The following is a 26,432-nucleotide window of genomic DNA, read 5'->3' on the forward strand; positions in this document are numbered from 1 at the left end:
AAAGATTAAAGAAATACTATCACCATTTCTTTCAATTACCCGCCCAGCATTAACAGACAAAGCTGGCCAACACAAGGTGCTAGAAGGCCAGAAAATTTGCACATTCCTGCAGTGTTCAGATTAAACATAAGCTAAGACTCTTTAGTTAATGAAATCAGATCTAATCTACAGTCTACTCTTGCACCAGCATTTGACTTGACTATAAACCTAACCTGAATTTTGTAGCCAAGTCTGTATCAAACAACAGGTTAGAGCGCTTCTCCAGTATTCTTGAATGCAGTGATATATTTAAGATACCTGTCCAGAATTTTTCTGGTTGATAAGCTGGTCTCCTGCTATAAGGGAATCCCAGTTTTGTTGTCGGATTAGTTCCTTAACCTCCTCATTAGGAATATCTATTCGATAATTAAAGTCACCACACCAAAAGATGTAGTCATGGGAAAAAAGCATCCTTCCCTGTAAAAGAGAAGCACACACTGAAGTTAAAAAGCAATCAAGTGGCAGAAATTTATTAGTTTCAGACGCTGTTCAGTTTAGGAAGGTTTTTTTTTTTTTTTTTTTTTTTAAATCACAAAGTGTTTATTATTTCTATCTGAATAGGACATGTGTTAGTATTTAGCATTCATATGGCTAGAACCACATAGCCAAGGGTATGATATTCACACATACATGATACGAAAGGAGATATAACACTTCCTATGCAGTTTGCATTTCTAAAGAAACATGAATCATCTGAATTGGATCCCAAGAATTCTTCATCATTCTGCTCCAGTTTTGGATGTTTGCTCTAAGATGATGATGACTGCTATCTGTGTCACAAGTACTACCCTGAGATCTTCTGGCAGAATATCCTGGTACAAACTGCAAGCTGAAGGCTTTATTATTCAGACTTAATTGAAGATTTTTCAGTTACATACGATTTTTGAGGCCAGGGAGAGACAGAAGAGCTCTTTTAGTTTTAAGAAGGCCTAGGGCTTATGTGAAAATTATTACTTTGTTTTGATTTTTCTACTGCCCTTAAGTAAATCAAAGCAAATGAAGTAGATTAAAACAACAGCATTTCCAGAACTGTTTCTGGAAACCTTAAAAATACAATAAATTCAAGAAAAACTAAAATAGAACAATGGTGAAAAATTAAAAAAAAAAAAAAAAAGACACACAATAAAATCAGATGTCAGTTGTCTGCATGGTGCCACAGAAGCTAACAATTGCAATTTAAGACAGTTTTGTCTCAAATAAGCATTTTATTGCAGTGTTGACATTACTATTTAATTAGTATTTGATACCTTTTATGAGAATAAGCTACAGAATTGCACCATCTAATTTGACAAAAGTAAGTTAAAAAGAAGCTGAGTTCGCAAAAAAAATCATTGTGTACTGAAAATAGAGCCATTCCCATCTTTTTTTTTTTCCCCCTCATAATTGATTAACTTTAGTACCTACAAAAGGTCTACAACATCTCAGGAATCTCTAGGATCTCTTCCCTATGCTAAACCCTCAGTCTTCTATCTTTTCCATCAGTCATTGCTGTGGAAAGCTCTATTTTTCTCCAGTCTTCTATTTCAATAAAATTGTGGGAATTTATTTTATCTCTGAGACATCTAATCCAAGGAAAGCTGGAAATTCCCCACAGGCATCTGGGAAGGGGAGAAAAACAAATAAAACTTTTGGATGACGCTGCTGGTCCTCAAGAGGTTTAATTTCTCATTTCTTAAGGAATTTGAACACTCTTACTTACCATCGGAAAACTGAGCTTGCGAGCTATTTCTACGAAGTCTTCATTTCTTTCTTTAACTTGTGATTGCCCTGCAGCAAAATGGCTGCAGACAAAGCAAAGACTGGATGTATGAAACAGCATCCGAATTGCTACTGCACCTTTATTACCAGTGGCTCCTCCCATGCCAGTCTTTACAGTATCAACAGCAACATCCCTGAAAGAATTAAACAAGCATTAAACCTTCAAATCACAGAATCATAGAACGTCTTGAGCTGGAAGGGAGCCGCAAGGACCACTGAGTCCAACTCAGGGCTCCACACAGCACCACCTGAAATTGAAACCCTCTGTCTGAGAGCGTTGTCCAAATGCTCCTTGAGCTCCAGCAGCTCGAGGCTGCGCCCACTGCCCTGGGCAGCCTGTTCCATGCCCACCGCCCTCTGGGTGAACAGCTCCAAATTTGCCTGAGGTGGACTGTATCCCTGAATATTTTTTGTAAATATTACAAATTCCTTTGTAAATAAACTAAAGGATCACAATAGGACCTTATCTTGGGAAAATGACACACTGTTCTTTCAGCATTAAGGCCACTGAACTCTTAAGAAATGTCAACAGCTATCAAGCAGGTAACAATATAACACCAACTTTTCAAGCCTTCTAGTCAACTGATAGGACATTCAAAAACTACAATAAAACAATTTAAGCAGCTAGCTCTCCAGAGGACAGGTCTCTTGTAGCCCAACACGTTTCTTAGTACACTTGTACATCAGTCTGCTATACCCAACAATGTCCAGGTGACCCAGCCCTGGGCACAGCTGTGCATTCACTGACCTGATAAAGGGAGCGTGCTGGGGCCTGATGAACACAAAGAGGCAGACGCCTACTAACTGCTCGGAAGCCAGCAGCACATACTTGTAATCTCTTGATATGGTCTTCTGCAGTTCTGCAGCCCAGAGCTTCTGATTGGTTGTGCTAGCAGTGAGATTAAAAATGCCAGTTTTAAAATAAAAGAAATTAAGCAGGCAATGAAAGTACCAATCTAGTTCAATCACCTTCATGCAGTAATTTTAACCAGACAATGGGGAAGTAGGCCAAAGCCAAGCTGTGAGTGTGCCTTCTAGCAGAGTCGCAGCCTAGAAGACTGTAGTACATCTTCATTTCGAACTCATAAAATGTTGCCTCACTTTTCACAATAACATGGACTATGTTAGAAGTCAGGACTCTTTCCTGTATTTCTGAGGATAGATTAGAGGAGTACAACTTTTCTCGGGAGTTACCTCCTAGCCTAGAGCTCAGTTAAATTTGGAAAACATGTTGTCTTGTGGTCTTAGATCAGGAAGAAACTTCCTTGGAGACATAAAGACTATGGTTCTCAGAGCTAGCATAGGATATACATGAAAAAATGTCAGATCTGGAAGCACTGCTAACTAGACAGAGTGTTCATTAGTGGATGAAACAAACTGTCACTTTGTCCTCAGGACAAAAGCTTCTGCAAAGGCAAACAGTGCAAAAGGCTTTAGATGTTTTTTTTTTTTCCCCGATGAGGTAAAGCCTGACAAACACCAGAAGAACATGCAAAACAGGCAGACAAAACAATGGACAAAGTGAATATTATCCTAGGATTACACACGAAGACTTCATCACTGGTATCACCCAGAACTGACCAAAGCATATTTTCATATCCCACTTCACCAATGGCAAAAAAAACAAAAACACCCAAACTCCACAGTAACATATACACACAAAGTATGGAACAACAGAGCTAAAAACAAACTACAAATAGATCAAGTTATGCTCAGAGGTTACTTCTGCTTTTGACGACAGCAAAAACTGATGGTATAGGAGGATGTACTTGTTTTATATAGACCAAAATTTGATGCCAGGTAATACACAAAGGCATCACAACAATTCATGCTTTTGGAAGGAATTTCACAGAACGTGCTGCTCCCAGCAGGAAGAAGGCACAGACTGCAGAACACTACCACCATCAGAGATAAATTCTTTCAATGTGTTTAACAACAAAAAAATTTCAGGGGCTACTGAACTTTTTCAGTGCAATCCAAAATATAGCCAAGTACTGACTGTTTGGATCCTTGAGATTACGCTGTAAGTAATCTCAAGTGGTCACAGCTTCACTAAAGAAAGCTGAGATGATTCTGCAGTCTTAGCAGAGACACAGTCAGAGAGAACTGGAATACAGGCAAAAATTAACATAGAACAATCCCAACCTTTACAATTAAAGAAAAAAATACCATTATACTTAAATCTGGCTGTCAATGGAACTAATTTTCTGTAAATTTTATCACTTACCTTGCATTCACAATGTTTCCTGCATTTAACTCCACCATTTCTTCAAATCCAATGGCAAATATGTCTACAGGCTTGCTTCTTCGATCTGCATTTAAATATTGAAAAAGCTATTTGTTGGTTACAATTAACTTCAGAACCAAGACCTCATATTTCTATTCTAATGTTCATGGTCTAATTAAGAAAGTCAGTTTTCAATTAAAAAAAAAGCCAAAATACAAATCCTACCTTGGAATTCATGAATGCCAGCTATGCTTGGTGCATCTAGAAGCCAGTCAGTGAGGGTCTGATTTTTAAAGGCAATACTTCGAAACTGCTTCCCCCCGTTTACATTCCATGTCCCAACGCAGACTCGAACTTTTTTCGGTTTTGCATACTTGTAAAAGTTTTCACACATACTCTTTAGCACTTTTACAGATGCTGCAAAAACATTTGAAAATATGTTATTCTTATACAGGATTTCCTTTTTGCTTATTTTCCTTTTTCTTCCCCTTAAAATTTGGCAATGAGATCTTTTCCTTAAAAAAAAAAAAAGGCAATAAATCCATGCACAGACATACAGAAAGTTAAACTGTGAAAGCAAAATGGATGCAGCATTTCACCAGGTGAAGTACATTTGCAGACATTTTATTTGCCTGGGTAGGATACCGACTGAATGAAAGATTGAAATAATTTGTTCAAAATTATGTATTGTGTAATATATATACTCACACACACTACATATATAGTAATACATGTTACTATATATATTTTATATGGTATTTATATTATTATAGAAAATTAAATGTAGTCATATGTTATATACAGAAATACATATTTAATATTACATACACCTCCACTACCTAGAGGTGTTCAAGGCCAGGTTGGATGGGGCCCTGTGCAGCCTGGTCTAGTATTAGATGTGGAGATTGGTGGCCCTGACTGCAGCAGGTGGATTGGAGCTTGATGATCCTTGAGGTCCCTTCCAACCCAAGCCATTCTACGATTCTATTATATTTATATTTCTCTATATAGTAATATATATGTTAATATATAATAAATATCTACAATTCTCTAACCTATCTATGATTCCCTATGGAAATTTATTTTGAATACATGCCAACACAGATATCTCATTTACATAGATTGCATTTATGAAATTAGAATCTCATTAAAAAACACAACAATTTACAGATGTTAATTTCTTGAAATGAAAAAATGATTGATTGATATAAATCAATTTACTAAAACAGATAAGGTAAATTATCTTATCAAAATATGTTCTTTTAAAATCACAAATCCAAATTCCTGTTTAGGTAAGTTGAAAGACTGAAGCTCTGTTTTAATGAGGGAAGTAGACTAGGATTTGAAACTATCTTCTCTGCTACCGCATCCTTTCTGTGCTTTGTTTCTATGTGCCAAATGGGAAAGAGTAGTGACCTACTTGTAAAGGGCACTGTGAGAAGAAAAATATATATATTTAATGCTTAGACACTGAAGTTACAGAGATTTGAAAAGTCCCTTCACAGATCAGCTGCATAATATATGTAGAATCACAGAATTGCTCAGGTTGGAAAAGACCTCCAAGATCATCAAATCCAACTCAACCTAACTATACTACCCTAACTCCAACAACCCACCGCTAAATCATGTCCCTGAGCACCACATCCAAACGGTTTTTAAACACATTCAGGGATGGTGACTCAACCACCTCCCTGGGGAGCCTGTTCCAGTGCTTAACAACCCTTTCTGTAACAAAGTTTTTCCTGATATCCAACCTAAACCTCCCCTGGCGCAACTTGAGGCCATTTCCCCTTGTCCTGTCACCTGTCACCAGTGAGAAGAGACCAACCCCGCTATGTATATATAATAAATATAGTTATTTCTTGAAGCAAACAAACAGGTCATTTTTTTTAAGCTATTTTTTTCCTCTAATTTAAGTGGGAAAGAAATTGCATTAGATGTGAACTCTACTGCTTGCACTGTACTTTATTCAAGCAATATTAATTTATCTACTTATAAGACTGTCATGGTTATCAGCCTATGAGAATCATGTAAACTTCATTAGATGGAATTCTTCCCTCCACCAGGATTACTAGTGAGCTGTGATTTTGTCAAATTTTTAGTTATTCTTTTATATTTACCATCTTTAAATTTGCTCCAGAATTTTGGCTACCCAGTTAAAACAAAAACCAAGGATCCTCTGGCCATAGTGGTTCTAAACCAAACTGGAACTAACAGAAGAAAATATAATGTATTTGTTGTTTATGAAGAACTCCACTGCTGACTGCATTATATAGCTGTATGTGGGGCAATCACACACAAAAGCCAGCGAATTGACTGGTGTCTAAGAGTAATGCAAGCAGATCATGTTTGTGATCGCACCATTAATTTCCTTATCATAGTCCAGGCAAATGAAGTCAACAAAACTGTAAGGAGTCAACAGAGGACAGCCACCTACTGAGGTTACTACCAGAAGTACCTACATGCTAAGCAACAGTCAAGTCAAGAAGTCCACAAATTCAAGAAAAACCAATGAGAGTCAAAGAGAGAAACTACCCCAGCACTTGACCACTGAAATGAAACTAGTCCAAGAATGCTGCAGCCAGAATGCATGCAAGTACCCCATCACACAAAGGGTGAGCTGAACCCAAGGAACCCAAAACAGTACCACAGAGAAGTTCTGAAGATCTGCATAGATTAGTCTTTGTAGAGTTCCCAGCAAGTTTAAAAACTGAGCTTGGACTTCTATTTCCCTCACTTCAGCCCCTCTTCCTTTTTCTTTCAGTAGTACCTTTGAGCTTAAACAGTTGCTCCAAATAATTCATATTTCCTACCACACAAAATCAAATTACTGCCTACTTAACTCCTGCTACTGTAATGAGTCCCTAACGTGAAAAATAATATCAGAACAGAATGTAACGTCATCAGAGATCTGATAACATGCTTATTGCAAACACAAAAATGATATTGTTACGTTAGAAAAACTTCTAATTTGTAGAATGACTCTTCATTCAAAATGAGAATAAGAAAGGAGAAACAAGATAATTTCACACCTTTTTCCAAAACAGTAAATGAGCCAATGGTTTTTCAGAGCTCCTGAACCTCCTGCATACATTATTTTCCTTCACATTTCTATGCATTTACCCTTTTAACAAAAAGGTTGTCCCACTCTATTTGTAACAAGAGTGTTTTAACTGCTGTTCACACTAAGCAGGCACACATTTGGAAATCAGTTCCGCAAAAGGAATATTAATTCAAAATTCTATACAACTGAACACTTATGCTGCAATGTCTAAATTATTGCAGATATTTTTCAACATATGCAATCTGTATCCAGGTTCTGGATATTCTGAAGTAAAATATTACATTAGTAAGTTAAAAAAAAAACATTTATGACTCCTGGTGAGTTATAAGACTGATAATAGTTTAGATGGTAACACCATAAATGACAAAGTCAAACACTTCAGATGTTTCTCAACAAAAACTTAGTCAACAACAAATTCTTAAGTGTTTCTTCCACGGATCCTCCCCACTCATTCTGCAGCACATGGGGCTCATGGCTACTACCTGAGTATTCAAGTTCCAGGGAGACTGTGCAGAACCCCATCATTCCTAAATAATTGTTCAAATACTTTTTTAATTTTAAGAGCCTCCTGTTTTCTCTCCCTCTCCCTTTATCTTCCCAGGTATTGAGTATATACCTTTTCCCCTCGCCTAGAAACCAAGCATCTAATCTGACTTGAGCAAAATTACTTCCAAAAAGTAGCAAAATGAACCCAATTAATACAATGGCTCAGAAACTGCTGTTTAAGTTTTCTCAGTATACACTAAAATCTGAATATACAAGCATTAGGAATATTGTTTTTTTAACTAATAGTTTCTATGAGCAAGGAGGTGATGAAGTGCTGAACAGCTGAGAAGTACTCACAGTCCTCCCTTAAAAACACATAGCATGTATAAATCATCTCTTCAAATGGAGCAGCTCCATGTGACCAGATAAAGTTACAACAGAAAGGAGAATTTTCACAAGCCAATATCTCATTTTAAGCTCAAAAAACAATGGTCAAAAATATTATTAACATCATGTCTCAAGATTAGGAGTTAACTATGATGGTTCCTCTTTGAGTTTTCTCTTCACTGAGAGCTCTACCTAAATAGATGCTCTAATACTTTCACATTGCACGCAAAGATAATCGTATCTCAGTAGTTTTGACTGTACTTTCACTCCACAAAAGTGTGTTTCAGCACATTATTTCAGATTATTCTTGTACAACATAAGCCGTCACTGGGAGATTAACACAGTCAGTTTCATGCAAGGACACAAGCAGGTAGAGCCTTCTAAGGGCAAAGACAATGAAGTTACAAATTGTACTAAGGAATTTTACCTTATATCTCCCCAAAACCAACCATTTTGACAAAACAAGAACACTGAAGTTCTCAAATCAGATAAAAATGCAAAGTCCTCTACAGCTAGACTAAAGCAGCTGCAAAAATAAAATAAATCAACAAAAACCAACCTGTCTGTTTTCATAATCCACACCCAAGCACAACCATAACCTTTTTCACTTCCTGTACTTTCACTTCCCTTGTATTAGAGAGACTTGCTTGTAGTAAGGAATTATTTGGCAGAGAAACATCAGCTCCAAATAATACAGAGAAAATGTGAGCCCAAGACCAAGTATTATGGAAATAGACACAAGAAAAAAAGCCAGAGAAAAACAGCTGCTTGGATATTTAAGCTTAATTTTCTATACTATACCTGATTGTAATGACTGCTCTGAAACTACGGAAGCAGTAAGAAGGAAACAAGAGAAAAATTAGTCAAACAGGCAATTACTTTAAAAAAAAATATTCAGAGAGAACATGTTATAATATACATTTTATTGTGCATAACTGTTCGCATCAGTCAAGCACATCTTTTATGCTGCAAAATCTAAAAAGTTTCACAACAGCATTGACAAAGTCTCCATTCTTGCCCTACTAATATTAGTCCTTAGTACGCTGAAGTATCTCTCTAGTTAATTCCTCGCCTACTAGAAAACGCAATGACCTTATGTTCTGTGAAGGCTGACATGTTCTACCACTGACAGAAGCTGCAAATATCAAAAGGCCAGCTTGCATTCACAGAGAAAATGAGAAGGAACAAGAAGGACTTTCAATTAGCTTTGAGGCAGGGTCAATTTAGCAAGTTACTGATGCAGGAAAAATTACAATTACATGAAATCTTGTGGTAAAAAAAGTGAGAGGAAAAGTCTTTTGGGCTCCATGTAGTAAACAAGATGAACACTACAACTGGGCAAGATTTTTCTTGCACCACTTGCTACTTTCCCTGTGTGTAGGAGTTCCAGATGGATGCAACACAACTGCACTCCTGGGGATTGCACAGGCTACGCCTCTGCTTGGAAATGCAGAGTTCTGTAATCCAACGCCCCGTTCTCATCAGATGAGCTAGATTCAGGTAAGCTCTGACCTTGGTGCAGAATTTCACCCATTCCCTGACATACTTTGGTGGTGCACACGTTCATGGGAAAGGTCTGTTTACACACAAAAACACTTTTTTTTTTGTGATGGAAACTCATTCACTAGGAATTTTCTGATAGCTCCTGTTAGCTTAAACTTTCTTCTATTAGGAAAAAAACCTTTTTGCCCCTCAGTAGAGGAAACCAAAATGATAAATACAATCATTAAGTGCTCTTAAGTTAGCAAAAAAAAAGAATAAATGCTCTGCATCTGGTTTAACACCACAGTGAGAAGTTCTTCACTGACATGACATGACAGACCAAATAAAGGAAGACAAACAATCAAAAAAACATTTTTAAAATAAACCAGGATTTACTTTTCCCCCAAATTCAGTGTGTAATTGTTGTAGCTAATGCTTGCTATAAATGGATTTGAAGAAGTGAACAAACCCTATCTCAAATGCATCTACTGTAAAGTTCTGAGAAATACACTCCCCAAATATTTTCCTATTAAACCACCAGATATGAACAAAATATAAACCGTAAACAAATTACTGCAGCACGTTAGTTCGGTAATATTAGTTAAGGAGAAGCAACTTTTATCTTTTAATAAGCCAACAGAATATAAAAAAGCAATTACAATTGCCATTACTGCTTTGAAAACAGACTCCATACAGCTTTCTTACACCAAATAGTTATCAGACAGATGAAAATCCTGAAAGACACATACCGCGTAAACTGCTGGTGGTTAAGAGAGCCCGTGCTTTATCTGCTAAATCACTATTTAGGGTATTTCCCAATAACAAAACATCAATGGCCTCCTGCTTGGAGCTATCAAAAAAGTTATTTTGAATCGTTCTGGTCACAGAACGAGCACCATCCTTCAGCTTTCCAGCCTGTTAGGGAGGAATACGTATAAAATATTTTATGTTGGACATCGCTCATAAAAACATTGGCAATATTCATTAACATTTTTGTAAACTTCATTAATAATTTTAAAATCTAAGGCAATTTCCTTCCTTCACTGTTAAATAAGAGCCTTCTGACTACTGTACTATATCCATTTTTTCCCCAAATGCTAAACCACATGCTAACACCTTCAAGGCACATCTAATAACCAGATTATTGCAGTTTAAATTATTCAAATTAAGTAAAATTCTGCTGGAAGGGGAATACATTTTTTTTTCCCTTAAACCCTTAGTCTTCAAAAATTAAATCAATATAATGCCATGTTTAGACCATGATACAGGATTTTGGGCTTTTCCCCAAATCATGAAAAATGAACAAGCACTTAAGTCCATGTGCCATGATGCATGAATATGTATGCATATATGCACATACGAGCATATTAGTTCAGAATTCATATCCTGAAATATCCACATTACAGAAGGGATAGCTTCAATTTATTAAGACTCCTTAACTTTTTAAAGTAACATGCAAGTCTCATGCAGTATCCCAGAAGGAATGTACACACCAATCTATAGCTACATATGTACCAAGACACTGTCACTACACACACTGCATACCAGCAACGCAGTGGAATAGTCCTCCAAAAGAGCAGTGTCTAACAACCTGAAAGAAGAATCTTCAAGAGATGTACTGGTACTACAAACAGTATCTGAGGGTCAGACTTACAGAAGAAAATGTGAACAGCATGTCATGCAGTCTCCTACTTGACTCAAAAGCCAGCAGTGTGAACCTGCGTGCACAGCACTGACAATGACTTCACTGGCACAAAGACATTTTCTTGATTACTTGGATTACTGCGTCTTATGTACACAAACGGATTTTGCCTGCAAAGCATTTTACAATAGCATGTGTTTGCGTTAAATGTAAACACATGCTATTGAATGTGTGTGAAATATACAGACCATAATCCATCAGGGATGCTGCATGGTATTATACTATCATTAAAAACACCCTAAGTTTATAATTGGCATTGTTCATGAAGGTCTCTTAAATGCACGTATGAAAAAAGGCAAAAGCTTAAGAAAACTACAAAACCAATCCATCACGTAGTTCAATGAACTGTACTATGTAACAAGAAAAGGAACTACTGTTTTGTCAAAGATAAGTAGTAGCAGATTAGCAGCATGATTTTGTAAGACAATGTGGATGAAGCAGTGGGAAGCATACTATTGCAACAGAATTCTAATAGGCTGCTGCTCGTTTTCTGTCAGAAAATGTACAGCTTAAGACATGATCCAAAAAACACACTCACCATTCACATATCAGGCAATTAATTGAAAGGAACCCAGAGAGAGCAAAAGAAAGAGTAGGTAAGGAGTTAGATGTAATGAGTATTATCATTCTTTAAAAAAGGACTGTTTTTCAATACATTAACATGATTAAGGTTAAAATACATTCTCTCCTATCCCAAATTTCCATATTTTTACTTCTAAAGTACTCTTGGTCTTTGAAGAATCAAACTGACCAACTTTTCATTTGAGAAATGAGAAAAACAAGTTTAAAACAAAATTCTAAAATACATTAGCAGAGTGCTTACGAAGATACCGAGTAGTGACCTGGTCAAGTTTCACTGAAAGAATGGCAACTAATGGATGGCTTTGCAAGTATTAGAGGCCCTAACCTAATTCAAAGGTAGAGCCTTTGAATTACAGCACTCACTAACTAGTTGTACCAGGACAGGGATCCCTATGACAACGATGGACTATTCTGTATTATTACAAAAACAGCAGAGTAAATATACTCTGCATTTTACACATTAAAAATTGAAGTGTAAATACAATAAAAGCATTTCACAAAGTAAAAAAAAAATAAAAATAAATAAGTAGTCTAATGAATGCCAGGAAAGTATTAATTTAGGAGAAGAAACAAATAAAGTTGAATGAAAAAGTCAGGAGAAGGGGAAACACCCCATAAGATACTTACTGTAGCTTTCCTGAGGGTCTGGGTGATGTAAAAAATTAAAACTGAAGGTTTTTGTTTTTTTTTTTAAATTCCATTCTATACTAAAATATGAGCAATTACCAAATGAGAAGGCCTTGATGCACCAATTAAGGGCAGACTCAGCAACAAGCCCATGTAGTTGTTTTTATGTAGCTTACTTGCGATGCCTTCTACTTGTGCAGAGAAGGACCCTGATATGGTTTGAATGAAGAAACAGTGGCAAACAAAACAGTCAACTATGAATACAGAGTAAACGTGGAAATGAGATGAACAGAGATCATGGAATGTGAAGCAATGTATTCTTGAATGAAAAGAACGGTATGAAAAGAAATTCTTGAAGGAACTAAGGGTAATAATTACCATGGTTCAATATTTTTTTTTTGTCTTGACAAGTATTACAGGTAGAGAAACAAAAAAAAGCAACATTGTTAAAAAGAGAAATTAGAGGCAGCATTAGGAAATTTGAATTACTCAGCATCAACAAAACCAAAACAAACTGATGAGAAACAGAGCATTACAGTGCCATGTAGTACATTACTCCATTGAAAAGGAAGGTAGAAACAGAATTTGATGGTCTGGGGGGTTATTATTATTGTTTTTCCAGTAATTGCAGAACTAAAAAGAAAGAGCTAGATGAGCATGCAGAGGAAGAACACTCTACCATAACCTGCTAAATTTTAGCACTGTTAATAAATGCTAGAAGCACAAACAACAATCTCCAGTGGAATACATTTGAAAAGAAAGGAGATGCACTGAATGAAACTAAAACAATAGAAGGCAGAGGTACAGACAGAAAAGTGAAATGATCAAAGAAATTAGAGCTGATTTGAAAACACACCTTTTTTTAAAGCTATGATCAAATGAAATCAAAGATTTGAGCCTCATCCTTTCCTAGAGGATAGTATTATTGGGGAAGCAGGGGCATGGCTAAGAAAGGATGCACTGAAACAAGATCTGGCTGTCAAGATAACCAACCTTTTCTCATTAAAAGCTTTTCTTTTTCCCCATTCATTGGCTTATTAAGATTACAGCAAAAGTGCACTTCTTAAAAGATGATCCTTAAATTCATGACAGAATCTAAAAAAATAAATACACATTGAAACTTGCTAAAATTTTAAATAAAACGCACTTTACCTTAGCTTTTCCTTCCAGAGCTCCAGTTCCAGCATAAATTTTACTGACAGAATCTCCATTCACAGACCACATGGATCGGAAAACTTCCTGAAAGCGAGTCACCAGCTGAGGCTTCTCAGCTAATCCTAACACCTCCAGTTGTTTTGTTAGCATCTGCAACAGTTGAAGGCAACATTTGCAAGAGAAAGATCTTCAATCTTTTCCAATATATTTTTTAAAAAATACATCACATTTTTTTCAGCATATATGCATCCCCCAAAAAAATCTTTTTTTTTTTTATACCTGATATATCATACTGAACAAATTAATACCATGTCATGTTTGTAAAATAGTATTGTACCTGGAGCTTTAGCTTCAGCATTTCATTTTGGTTTAAAAACAGGTAGAAATACAGGAAAACGTCAATGATCTGTAAACATTTTAACCTAAAAATTGCCAAGTCACAAGGGAGGATGGCTTTGATTCTCAAGTCTTTCTACTTAAATCTTTTAGAACAGTTGATGTTTCCCAACAAAAAGTGTACCAGCAAACACATTAACCTCTATTAGCAAACTGCAACACGAACAGAGCTTTGTGATGAGTGAAATTACAATGGCTGCTGTCATTCATTCTGTTTTCATGTGTAATTTTTTTTCTGACAAACCGCAATCTTCACACTTGCAGTCAATATACTCGAATTAATTTTTTCACTGTGCCTTCTACATTAAATGCATTTATATTGTAGGCATGTAGTAAATACATACGCATTTAAATGTAAAATAATACACAATTTCAAACATAGCATTATGCCCAGGGATGTAGAAATGAACCATTGTACCCTTCCTGAAATCCGGAATCAAGTTTACTTAGAAGAAAATCAACTAAGTTTGGGGCCACCAATGTAATAGGGAAAATAAATACTAATGATTAAAACTAATAAAGAAGATATTTTCAAGATATTTTCAGTCTGGAGAAGAGGAGGCTCAGGGGAGACCTTATCACTCCCTTTAACTAACTGAAGGGACGTTGTAGTGAGCTGGGGGTCGGCCTCTTCTCTCTTGTAACTAGTGACAGGACGAGGGGGAATGGCCTCAAGTTGCGCCAGGGGAGATTTAGGCTGGATGTTAGGAAATACTACTTTTCTGAAAGAGTGGTCAGACGCTGGAACGGGCTGCCCAGGGAGGTGGTTGAGTCACCGTCCCTGGAGATGTTCAAGAAACGTTTAAATATAGCGTTGAGAGACATGGTTTAGTGGGGTTATTGGTGATAGGTGGATGGTTGGACTGGATGATCTTTTCCAACCGAGCTAATTCTATGATTCTAAGAGTTTTAGAACATTTTTTAAACCTTGAAGGGTTCACTGGCAAAGAGAAGGGGTCTAAAATGATACGGAAAAAAATATGTACAGATAGCATTCTGAAGGTTGGATGGGAATTAACAACAGGCAGAAAAGAAAAATTAAAGTGGAAATAAACAAGAAAAGAAGCTTCAGGAATTGTGTATTTCATCTTGTAATTTTAGCTTTTTGTCCACAGTTCACACATCAAGAGAATATATATCATTAAAAAAAAAAAGATTTAAAGGAGTAAAAATTTAAAATTAAGAAAGCAGTTGGTGAGGACCTAGATTTTTCCTGCTCACAAATTAATTTTACAATTTTAGCTGAAATCATAGTTTAGCTCTCACCAGAGTTTGACACGCTTAACAACAAAAAAAAATATACTATTCATTCAGCTCTTAAAAGGCATTACAAAGGTCAATGTAGAGCTGTTAATCTACGTTTTCTATGTGAGTACTGCACTATACTTTCTATTGCACCATAAATCCTACTGTGATATCATTACAATCCAAGAGGTCATGTTTCACGGTGTTTAAATAACAAACTGGTTTGCTGAAGCAGAGCCCTGTAAGAGGACTGAATCCCAGAGTAAAGGTGAACTACACAATGTGAATGTGGACAAAGCCTCAACCACAACATTCTCCCACAAAGAATTCACAGCACAGAGCCATGAAAATAAGAAGAGGGAACTAGCAGATGCTGGGAACTGTAATCTCGCATGAAGAGCTTCATCTCTTAGAACAAGGGGAAATGGCTTCAAGCTCAAAGAGGGTAGATTTAGGTTGGATATAAGGAAAAAGTCTTTTACAGTGAGGGTGGTGAGGCACTGCAACAGGTTGCCAAGAGATATGGTTGATGCCCCACCCCTGGAGACTTTCAAGGTGAGGCTGGATCAGGCCCTGGGCAACACGATTCAGCTGTGCATGTCTGTTCATTGCAGGGGAGTTGGACTACATGGCCTTTAAAAGGTCCCTTTCAACTCTAAGGATTCTATGATTCTTACAGAGTAACTGTGAATGTTTTGTGAAAGACTACACCACCACTACCTGTTCTGTAGTTGCAAGCCTCGATCTTAAAAGACAAACTGATACCTAACAGAGTGAAACGTTTTTCATAATGCTACATGACAAGTTTAATTGTAACTGCTTCATCAAACAACTAAGAGCTGGGTGCCCACAAAACAAGAGAGTATGATGCTATAAATCAAATGGCCACCTACCATTCATTTTAATTCAGCTATCACATGGAAGGTACAACTACTTTTACAATCTACTTCCAACAGAAGCATCAGGAACAGTTCTGTATCTGGAAACGTACACCATTTTTCCTACCTCTAAGCCAAAGAAAGCCTGCACGCTGTTTGTTCTATCCAGACAGTCCAAGCAGTTTGTTCTGACAGTACCACTTTGAGATCTGTGCCAAGGACAACGAGAGACAGAAAGAGAAAACAACTGAAATAACTCATTTAACACATATCATCAGCAAAGTCAGGGACATCAAGATCTGAACCAGAATAGTACATCACAGTATTGTCACTGCATTGCTACTGTCATCTTGAGGGTATTTATAAATGCATCAGCAATAGAGGGTTAGCTACAATAACAGCAGTAATTCTGCAACAGCATTGACTACACAAAAGTAATTAGTTTTCTGCAAATAACATGAGCCTTTAAGTTTTTCTGCAGTTCTCCTTGCTTTCTTGGTTAAGGTGTTATACAAGAGTAAGTTTTCTTTTCAAAGAATCTAGCTAACACGTTTGGTAAGAACTTCAGAGGGAAATAAGTACAAAAAGAAAAAACAAAGAAATAAATAGAAAGAACTGTCTTAATAAAAATAACAAGAACTTGTGACAATATTAAAGTCAATTTCAATCCCTCTTTACTTTCTCTTTCCTCCCCAAACACAAATGAAAATTAAACCTCTTCCCTTTAACTCAACAGATGCTTGACGCCCTCAGGATCCCTAAAGCACTCCCCTTCTCTGAAAAAAGCCCATTAATCTTTGCTAAAAAGCTCTCAGAAGGGTCATACTAGGCAATGTTCACATTCTTCTTGGCTGGCTCTGAGGATAAACATCTGATGGTTCTCTCAGTGATTTGTGTTTTTCCTATCTTTTGTCATTCCTACTACACACTTTGTCCAATTAAGTCAGTAAAGGTCGATAACTTTTAGTCTACTTGAACATCTGATCAGAAAATTCTTGAAAACGTTGGAAAATCCTCAAAATTCTTTCATTGCTATCTCTATATTTGATTCAAAATAGAAAGAAACTTCGTATCAATATTAGAGGGAAAACTGACATTCTACAATGGAGATGGTCAAAAAACATCATGTAATTTTAAAGCTGTCACAAGTCACAACCTGTTTTGCTCTCATTCTGTTGTCAGTCTTTTTGATGGGTGGTGATATTAACTGAATCTCAAGCAAGATCAAATAGCATGCCCCACAAAGTGATAGGACTATACTATTTTTATGATGTAAAACAAAGGAAAATATGCTTTTAAAACTTTCGGAGAGAAGTAAATAGAGTTTTGAGGTGGGGATGGGATTTAACTACCATCCTACTAAATTTAATCTTATTCGGGTCTACTGAAATCTGCCCCTGGAGGACTTAACCCACAGAGAGGTCACGGCCCAGAGCAGCACTGGAACTCTCTCCTGTCCCACTGCACTAGCAGATGGAACCCATGCTGTGGCAACATTCCTCCACTCAACAATTCTTCTCATGGAAAATCCAACATAAAAGCTTTGCTCTGGTGTTAATTAAATGGAGGAAGGGTGTGAAGGGGAGAAGAGCAGGAATGTTGCCCGTTCCTAGCCCTGCCTTTTCCTGCTGAGATCATTGCTCTAGGAAGGAGAAAGGGGAAATAAGGACAACAATTTATGTACAGCAGGACTGAGTAGCACACAGCAGGAAATACAACATGCATCCCTGCTACCACAGGGTACAGAGCCCCAGAATTCTGATATAACTGTAATTACAGCTACTATCACGGTACTGGTTTACTGTCCATTGCATATCTCAATACTTCCACAAGTGCTACAAAGAATTTATTTCCTTAGCAGATGTTAGAGCTAAAAATAATAAGATAACATTAGAAATGCATGGCTTAAAGCAAATATCAGCCGAGCTGCTGAAAACACCTCTCTAGACTACCTTTGTCTCCTCTTCCACCACTAGCTGTACTTGCTACGTCAGCAGCACATTCTTACATGATCTGCAAAAAGCACAGACTGCTGATCAAAACTCAGTAATGAATGTTGCCTCCAAGGCTACTGAATAGCTGACCGTTCTTTTTTTTTTTTTTCCACAAGGACATTTCAACATATGTTTTTTTGTACCTCAATCAGATGCATTTCTTGCATCTCAATACGATGCTTCTCGAGAAATAATTCTCCACAGCTGCAAAACTTTATTTTAAATCCTCTGGAACTCATTTGTTTTGGGTGAAGATCATACAATAAGAAGGTATTAGGATGTATTATATAATTTAAACTCCTATGGCTATTGTGAGTGACTCAAATTTTCTGGAGAACTGAATCTGTCAATTGGGGAAAATCCAGACAAAAATTTCAAGAAAGACTCCACTGAACATCGACATTCACAACAAATTGAAAACAGTATGCTCCATTGCAGAGGAAAATATGAATAAGTTATACAAGGAATGGGAAAAACATTCATTCTTCAATCTCCTAGGAGCTCACCCAAGAAACAGGGCAGTAGACCACTTTCACAAAATGATGAGTTCAAAGAACCTGAAATTAAGTCACACCCCCACCAATGTTACAGAGACGGTTTCTATCAAGACTTTAAGAACATTTTCAGAACAGGACAAAATTTTGATAAAATAAATGATTCATACTTCAGTTGCTGAACATCATCCATCATATTATATACAACAGAAGTACAACAATGTAAATAACTAGAAATATTTTTCTCTTATCTTCTGGCTACTAGGTAGAAAGCACCTGAGAACCATAATTTAATTTAAGTTATAGAAAAAAAAGCAATAAAAAGAAAATGCAAACCTTTTAACTTCCTTTCCATCAAAATAAAAAAATCCACATTCTAAGAATTTCTGGACTTGAGGCTTAAGCACACTGTGCAGTTTTTCTGCCTTTCCACCTTTAACCATTTGATGGTAGTCAAAGTTCACCATTTTGATATCAGTCGAATGTTCAGATGCTTTTAAGTGGCTCTGGTATTGTAAATAGAGAAGAAAAGAACATAAATATGCTAATACACGATCATGGAGTAGCACAAATTAAACAAGAGGTTAAAGAGGTTAAACATGTTAAAAGCAGTTTTATTAGCTATTCTGTGCTTTCTGTAATGAAAATGTTTTATCATTACTGTGCAACAAATTATTCAGAACTGATAAATGTTTCACCTTTGTTTTCTCTATTTTTTTTTTCTTGCCACAATCAAAATAGGTTTTTTGTTTGTTTGTTTGTTTTCCTTACTATACTGGGGGTCACCAAACACACACACGACAGCTTCTTCTGTTAAAACACTTCCCTTTACAAAGAGCTGCTTCAGCAGAAGCCCCTTCCACTAAAGTCACCATTATAGAAATAACAGACAAAACAGACAAATGATTTAGATTGCTGTGGAGGAAAGTTTGAGTAAAATTTCCCCTTCAATTCCCTGAAAAATCTTACAACTGCTTACAAAACCTTTGTTGATAGAGGGATGGTAGAGCTGTGAGCTCTATTGGGCATCGATAAACATCTGGGAACAATAGTGCGTCCTGCCAGGATGCCTGGATACAGAAAAGATGCTAGTGAATGGCCTAAAACATTCAACTATTGTAATACAAAGGGAAAGGAAAGCAACACATGGCAGCTGCAGTGTTCTCTGGCTTCAAGCACAGCTGCTCAGATTGTCAGAACTTGAGGACTACAATGTGACAGTTGCTTTTAACCTACCTAGCATGAATTTGTAATGTAGACCATATACAGAGAATGCCTTCTGAGCACAAGCTCCTATTTAATCACAAAGCAGCTTTTAAGTTTACACAGCAAAATTTGTAATTTTTAAAAGATATTAAGTAATATATCCTAGAATTCCAAGGGGAAGATTTTAAAAAGAAACACCACGTTATGAAATGTCACAAAGGACCATTTTCCAGCATTACAAGGAAAAAAAGATTTCCTTTACCATTAAGCTACTAATAAGCATGAAACATGAAAATAACTGCAAATCTCTTAATATTGTCTATATGATAATTTTTCAGTAAAGTAATTTTTCAGTAATCAGTCTGCACACTATCAAAACATGATTGTAAACAGCTTTCAAAAATTCACTTCATGCTATTTATCTTCAGCAGTATTTTTATGATAGATTTTTTTTAAACTGCAGGCAGTAGTTGTTGCTGAGTGTACTGTATCGTATTTCATTTTTCAAAGGCTATATAAAAGCTTCATAGCGCATATTCCAATTCCAAGGAAAAGCACAATGAGAGAAAAGTAATTCTTACCTGAAAAGCTTTGCTGAGCATGTGCTCCCCTTCTTTTGCCCCAAGTAAATTCACAATAATTTGCTTGCCATATAAATTTTTAAGAGTTCGGAAATGCCTGTTAACAGAAGAACAATTCCACGCTCATTTTCTGGCATGCTGAAAATTAACATGAGCCCGTGGAGCTCAAGTTAACTGTGGCTGAGACACTGCACAAATGTAGTGGAGATTCTAATATCTCTGGCAAGACTTGTATTATGTCATGGCCATACAGGCCAACGTAATCCACTAACAGCATATAACAATTGAATGCTCTTTAATTCAGATAATAGCATCAAAAACGTTGTTTGACAAAATACATGTAAATATATAATATATTGGAAATAATATATCCCACCACATTGATTTGTCACTTATCAGTGGTTTGTAATGCTTTCAGAAAAACTCAAGACATCACCTGTCAAAGGCTGGTGCGTTTGCCTCAAAACCCCTTGACATTCTGACACGATGGGATCCCACCTGTAATACAAACATTATTGTCATAACACATTTGACTAGTTGTTCTTTTAAGGCCTCTTAATCCTAAATGTGGCCCAAAAATTCATTTCACTATCTAAACAAACTTCCCCAAATTTATTCTGTTTGCTGTGGTGAGCATTCTTTTATCGGCTTTCCTCAAGTTTCACTTTACTTTTCTAAAAAAACAAACAAAAAAAACAAAACAAAAAAAAAAAAACCCAAACAACTTTGTAAAATTTAATATATTTAGTCATCTCATCTAATTACTTCTTGTTTTGAATAAAAGGTATAGAAACATTTCAGTGGCTCTACTGCAGCATACTTACATGCCCAACTTAAAGAACCTAAAGTAACGGTGAAGCATGAACTTCAAAAAATCTTCCCTATAAAAATTATATCCCAATAGTAATTTCTGATGAAATCCCTCTTCCAAGAAAACTGAGATTTAACTATATCGCTGGCACTCATGACTTTCTGAAAAACCTTACACTCGAGAACAATTCAGAGGAAACCAGTCTCTTTGCACGCCCTTAGATAATCAACTTTGAAACAGCAATTTAAATTAAAACTGAAAAACACAGAACTCCAAAACCAAACATCTCAAATTAATGGACATTCAAACTTATGCAAGACAGCATTCAGAGACTCAAAAGCAGCAGATTTGCTGTGTTAAGCAACAGCACCAACTTGGTCCCAAAGGGCAGCCTCATCCTGGTAGCTAACTGCAGAAGAGCCTAAAAGTTACTCCATGATGCTTAAAAAGACATGAATAAGAATTACGTGTATAATTAGATCCATCTCTTGTTTACCTGCAGGCCTGGCTGTTCCCAAAATAATGGAACAGACCCTCGAATCTGGATGAAAGACGACACAGAATCATCCAAATATATCACCTGTTGAGAAAAAAACAACGCATAGTATTAACAGGCATTAGGGAATGTATGGAAGCTTTAAGTTTCTCAGCCTTAGCTAAATGTACAGTAAATAAAACTTATTTACACATTGCCTATTCCACCATGCAAAATACCATTTGCCTTCCTCATACTTATTCCTCTCCCAGATCTGAACAATTCACAAGAAGTTCTGGCACTTCTATGCTTCCTCTGGAAACATGGTTCAGAAAGGCTGAGAAAATGTTGCAAGATTTTATTGCTTGGGCCTGAATGACTTTTGTATGAACAGTAACTATTTTAAAAATCTTGATAAGAACTTCCTGTAAAAATCACAAGACCCATAATAGTTGAGTGTAAACCAATGCACAGAAAATAACAATGCAGCCTACTCAGAACACCTACACAGATTTTGTGCATCAGAATCCGAAATGCAATGGTCTGTTGACTATAGGGGAAAGGAAACTCAGTGGGATGATATGCCACAGAAATCTAGTGACATTATCTGCAGAAGGCTTGCACTGAGAAACCACAAGAATAGCATTCTAACTAAGCTCCCCAAATTGGATGTGTACAGGCAGAGCTCTAGCTAGATAAAATCCTACTGAAGTCACCTAGGGTTTGCAGTGAGTCAACCAAAAATACCTACTCACATGAATACTTTTGCAGGAACAACATCTTAGTAACTAGGTTATCATAAGAAGAGGGCAAAGAAAGTTCAAAGAATGATTTAATGGCTTCTTGCATTTCGGTATGATAAGGGCAAGGAAATGCAACCAAATGCAGTGGAATTACAGTGGCTTTAAAGACTACCTTTCAGCTGAGCCATATTAAGTAACCACAGGAATGCTTTTATCTTTCCCCAGGCACCACGCAACATGTATTTGCCAAAGTCTCTTTTGCTGATGTTTACAATTAGCTCAGGCTAAAAGAAGCACACCTACAGCTCAAGCTAAAAGCAAGCATGGCCACCTACAGCAGTTCAGCTGATGGGTAACACCTACTTAAGCTAGTGAAACTCAGACCCATGCGTGCCCCGACCTTAAGCTACGCTAAAAACCAAGATCAGCGAATTATGTAACCTACTTAGATTCCTCATTTAGCAGCAAAGGAACTATTCCCATATCTGCTGGTTACAGACTTGATTCATAATCTGATGGGTTTGGGCAAAAAACTGCTCATCGGGCAAGTGAATGTGCACTGTGTCTGACATACCTGCTCTGTTTCAACAAAATTAGCAACGTGACCATCGTCATTGGTTCCCCGGACGTTAAACCTGGTCCCAGCACGCTCACAGCTTAGTCGTGAAATGAGACAAGCCTTTGCCTGCTTGTGAGCTGCATAAATTGTCCTTATCTCCACTCCTCCACACATGAGACGTAACAACCAGTCATCACAATTCACACCATAGTGCTTCAGATGTAAATGCAGGGACTGATTCCTATCAGGAAAAAAAAAATACATGGGAAGAAAATAAAGCACAGATCAATTTGTTAAGCCAGATGCTAACTTCTTATATCTTATGCCCACTAATACAAACAAGAAAAGGAAAGAAGTAAGTCACAGTTATACGATATAATTCTTATTTAAACATACTTAAAATAGCAGAGTTTACAAAGGAATAGCTTTGATGACAGCGCAGTAAGAGTCATGAATTTTAATGATCTTAAAAAACAAACAAACAAAAAACTAAAAAGAACCCATAGCATCTGTTCTTCAACTAGAGAAAAAAAAAAAAACAACAAGAAGAAACCCATTCCAAGGCAGAAATACATTATAACCAACTGATTTTCAGAATTCTGAAAATATCAGTTTCGGGGCTAAGCATGCTTGCATTTTCTATTGCATATAGCCAACTCTAATACCAGTGACTGCTGAAACTAAAGGAAGACTCACGATCTGGATGTACCTACACATTAAGTAGTACCCATTAACACTATAGTGAGTACATAAAGCTGAAGGCTGGGGTTTGTGTGAGTCGGTGTATTGTTGCTTTTGTTTTTTTTTAACCTCATTCTGATGGGGCTTGGCTTCTGATTTTCTCAGGAAACATGCGTTGTATAAAAGGGAAGTAAAGTTTTCTGTGTAGCAAAGAAAAGCAAACTCTAGTAAAAGAACTGCTGACGGTGCACTGAAAATTCTATCACAATTGCAATTAAAGTTTGGTGGAATGGTTGAAACTATTTACTTTAATTTTAGCATTTTTGTTCTAAACTTCTAAGTAAGAAAAAAATAAAATAAACCTGTAACTTATCAAACGTATCAGCTGCTTTAAAAATACTCATGAATGAAGATTCAAATCATGTGAATACATTCATTTTACTGAAAGATTTTTCACGGATGCATTACAATAGAAGGTTAAGAAAGTAAACAATATTCCTCCCTGGGCAATCTGAGACTGGAACTTTTGAACAGAAAAAGCCCAGGAGAGCTTACTGAAACTCATAAGCAGAATACTAGGTCTTGGAGTCCATGATAACAGGAGGAAGGTGAAGTAAGACTGATTCTAACTGAAAAAAAAAAAAAGCCAGGTAACAGAGAAGTTTTATATCAAGGCACAAAATGCTAGGCCAATCTGATTTGGGCAGGATCAGCGTGCATCACCACACCTTGAAATACCATCCTATGAACAGCTCTTTTCCAGACACAAAGATAAATAGCTAGGTTCCCCTAATTCCTGTAATTCTACATAAAGATGGAAGTCATTGAGGACTGCACCTTATTTTCAGTATTGATACACATATTTGCTTTAACATAACGATCTGATCATACTCCTCTATTTGAACAAAACAGTGGCAATGGTATGCCAGAGCTTTTTGGTGTCTTGCATACTGAACAGAAAAGAGAGGGAAGAAGTGTTTTTTCACTTGTTTAAAAAAGCATGCTACCAAGTCTTCAGGACCCTTCCAATGGTCATGGACACATACCATTTTTAACAAAGTTGAAAATAAGCAAGCAGAATTTGTTCACTTTTTCTAAAGGTCAGAATGCATCACTGGCATTATTTCATAGAATCACAGAATCATTAAGGATGGAAAAAACACTAAGATAATCTAGTCCAATCATTGGCCCCATCCCTGCCATGCCCACTAAAGCATGTCCTTAAGTACCATATCTACTCGTTTATTGAATGCCTCCAGGGACAATGACTCCACTCTCTCCCTGGGCAGCCTGTTCCAACGCATCACCTGCCCTTCTGAAAATAAATGTTTCCTAACACCCAACATGAACTTTCTCTGGTACAATTTGAGGCCATTCCCTCTCGTCCTACCGCTGTTACCTGGGAGAAGAGGGTGCTCCCCACCTCGCCACAGTCTCCTTTCAGGTGGCTGTAGAGAGCAGTGAGGTCTCCCCTGCTCCTTCTCTTCTCCAGACTGAACAACCCCAGTTCCCTCAGCCACTCTCCATCAGATTTGTGCTCCAGACCTTCACAGCTTCACTGCCCTTTCTCTGGACACACTCCAGGCCTCAATATCTTTCTTGTAGGGAAGGGCCCCAAGCTGGACACAGTACACAAGGTACAGCCTCACCAGCGCTGAACACAAGGAGATGATCACCTTCTACTTATTGGCAGAAACAGAAGTATTCCCTTAATCAAGGATTTTGTGTGAAAACTTGTACCTTATTGAAAGATATTCTGCAAAATGATAGCAAGTTCAGCACCCAGTCAATGTGTATTATAGTATAACATACCTGCTCTGTTTCAACAAAACTAGCAACAACACAATTATCCTTGTGATAAAACTTTTAAAGCCCTTCAGTATGTGAAAAGTCATTTGGAAACCACATGTTAAAAAACACAATTTTAGCACCCAGAATGCTCATAAGATTTATTTTTTTCTTGAAGTTCCATTACCACACTCATTCTAAAAATCAACACATTTATGAAGAATTAAAAGACACCAAAGCTAAAACATAACATCACAACAACTGTTCAGATCAAAGTATCATACCAGAAGCAGTAAAAATCTTTCTCATCCAATTAAGAAATTCCAAGTGGCCATGGAAATATGACATCACTAAGATCATACTTTTGTCCTCAGAGTTAAAATAATGCTATTTAGCTAATCAATATTTGCAGGGTAGGTTGCATTTAAGAGCTGATAAGGACAAGGTTGAAAACTTACCACAGCTTAGTTTGCACAGACATACATTACTCTACAGAATGTCTGATAAAGCACACTGTGAACTCACCAGAAAAACCTGTTGTCAGTGGTGTGCTCTTGCATGCTGCGGTGAGCATTGAGACTAAGATCTAAGCTGACACCAGTTGCAGACCACGCAAAATAAAAGTTGCCTGAATTCAGAACTTTGCGCACTTCTGAAATACGATCTTCATCCGTTGATTCAATTCGTAACGATACGAATTCAGTAGAAGTAACTCGAAAGACTTCAGAGTCTTGAATCTTTCCCACAGACATGCATCCTGTTACTAGAACCAAATAATGTAGCAACGTGTCTCCTGGAAAAGCAGAAAAGGCACACGTAAGAGAATTAGTCTTAGACTGTGATGCCGATGTATTTATATTCTTCAGTGCACACAACCTGACCCTGACTTGGCTGAAAAAAGTATTAACAGAACCAACATGAAGAAGCCATTCCCAACTTCAACAGAATAAAAGGAAACACAAATAGGAGAAACTACGCTGAAAATAACAGGGATTGCGAAAAAGGAAGTTATTTTCGTCCACTCCCTCTTTTCTGGGAGTGCTCCCAACTTGCAAATTACTCTACAAAGACA

At 36.9% G+C, this 26,432-nt stretch overlaps 1 protein-coding gene across 11 annotated transcripts in view; it reads right to left on the reverse strand.

Moving 5' to 3' along the window:
* The window catches only part of SYNJ1 (synaptojanin 1), a 62,587-nt gene that overhangs the window by 24,349 nt on the left and 11,806 nt on the right, over positions 1-26,432 (reverse strand). For 9 of the 11 annotated variants that reach the window (XM_021404399.1, XM_021404407.1, XM_021404394.1 and 6 more), the window contains exons 4-18: positions 25,886-26,153; positions 22,907-23,132; positions 21,611-21,694; positions 20,740-20,801; positions 20,304-20,400; positions 18,853-19,022; positions 16,156-16,237; positions 13,507-13,659; positions 10,193-10,358; positions 8,763-8,786; positions 4,250-4,441; positions 4,025-4,109; positions 2,546-2,686; positions 1,739-1,931; positions 298-456 (exon numbers count right to left, since the gene is read on the reverse strand). In XM_021404399.1, coding sequence (XP_021260074.1) covers positions 298-456; positions 1,739-1,931; positions 2,546-2,686; positions 4,025-4,109; positions 4,250-4,441; positions 8,763-8,786; positions 10,193-10,358; positions 13,507-13,659; positions 16,156-16,237; positions 18,853-19,022; positions 20,304-20,400; positions 20,740-20,801; positions 21,611-21,694; positions 22,907-23,132; positions 25,886-26,153 — 2,102 coding nt within the window. The remainder of the gene's footprint in view (positions 1-297; positions 457-1,738; positions 1,932-2,545; positions 2,687-4,024; positions 4,110-4,249; positions 4,442-8,762; positions 8,787-10,192; positions 10,359-13,506; positions 13,660-16,155; positions 16,238-18,852; positions 19,023-20,303; positions 20,401-20,739; positions 20,802-21,610; positions 21,695-22,906; positions 23,133-25,885; positions 26,154-26,432) is intronic. The other 2 variants (XM_021404417.1, XM_021404362.1) reach the window with 1 other exon arrangement.

Source organism: Numida meleagris, chromosome 1 (assembly GCF_002078875.1).
Source record: "Numida meleagris isolate 19003 breed g44 Domestic line chromosome 1, NumMel1.0, whole genome shotgun sequence".
NCBI lineage: Eukaryota > Metazoa > Chordata > Aves > Galliformes > Numididae > Numida > Numida meleagris.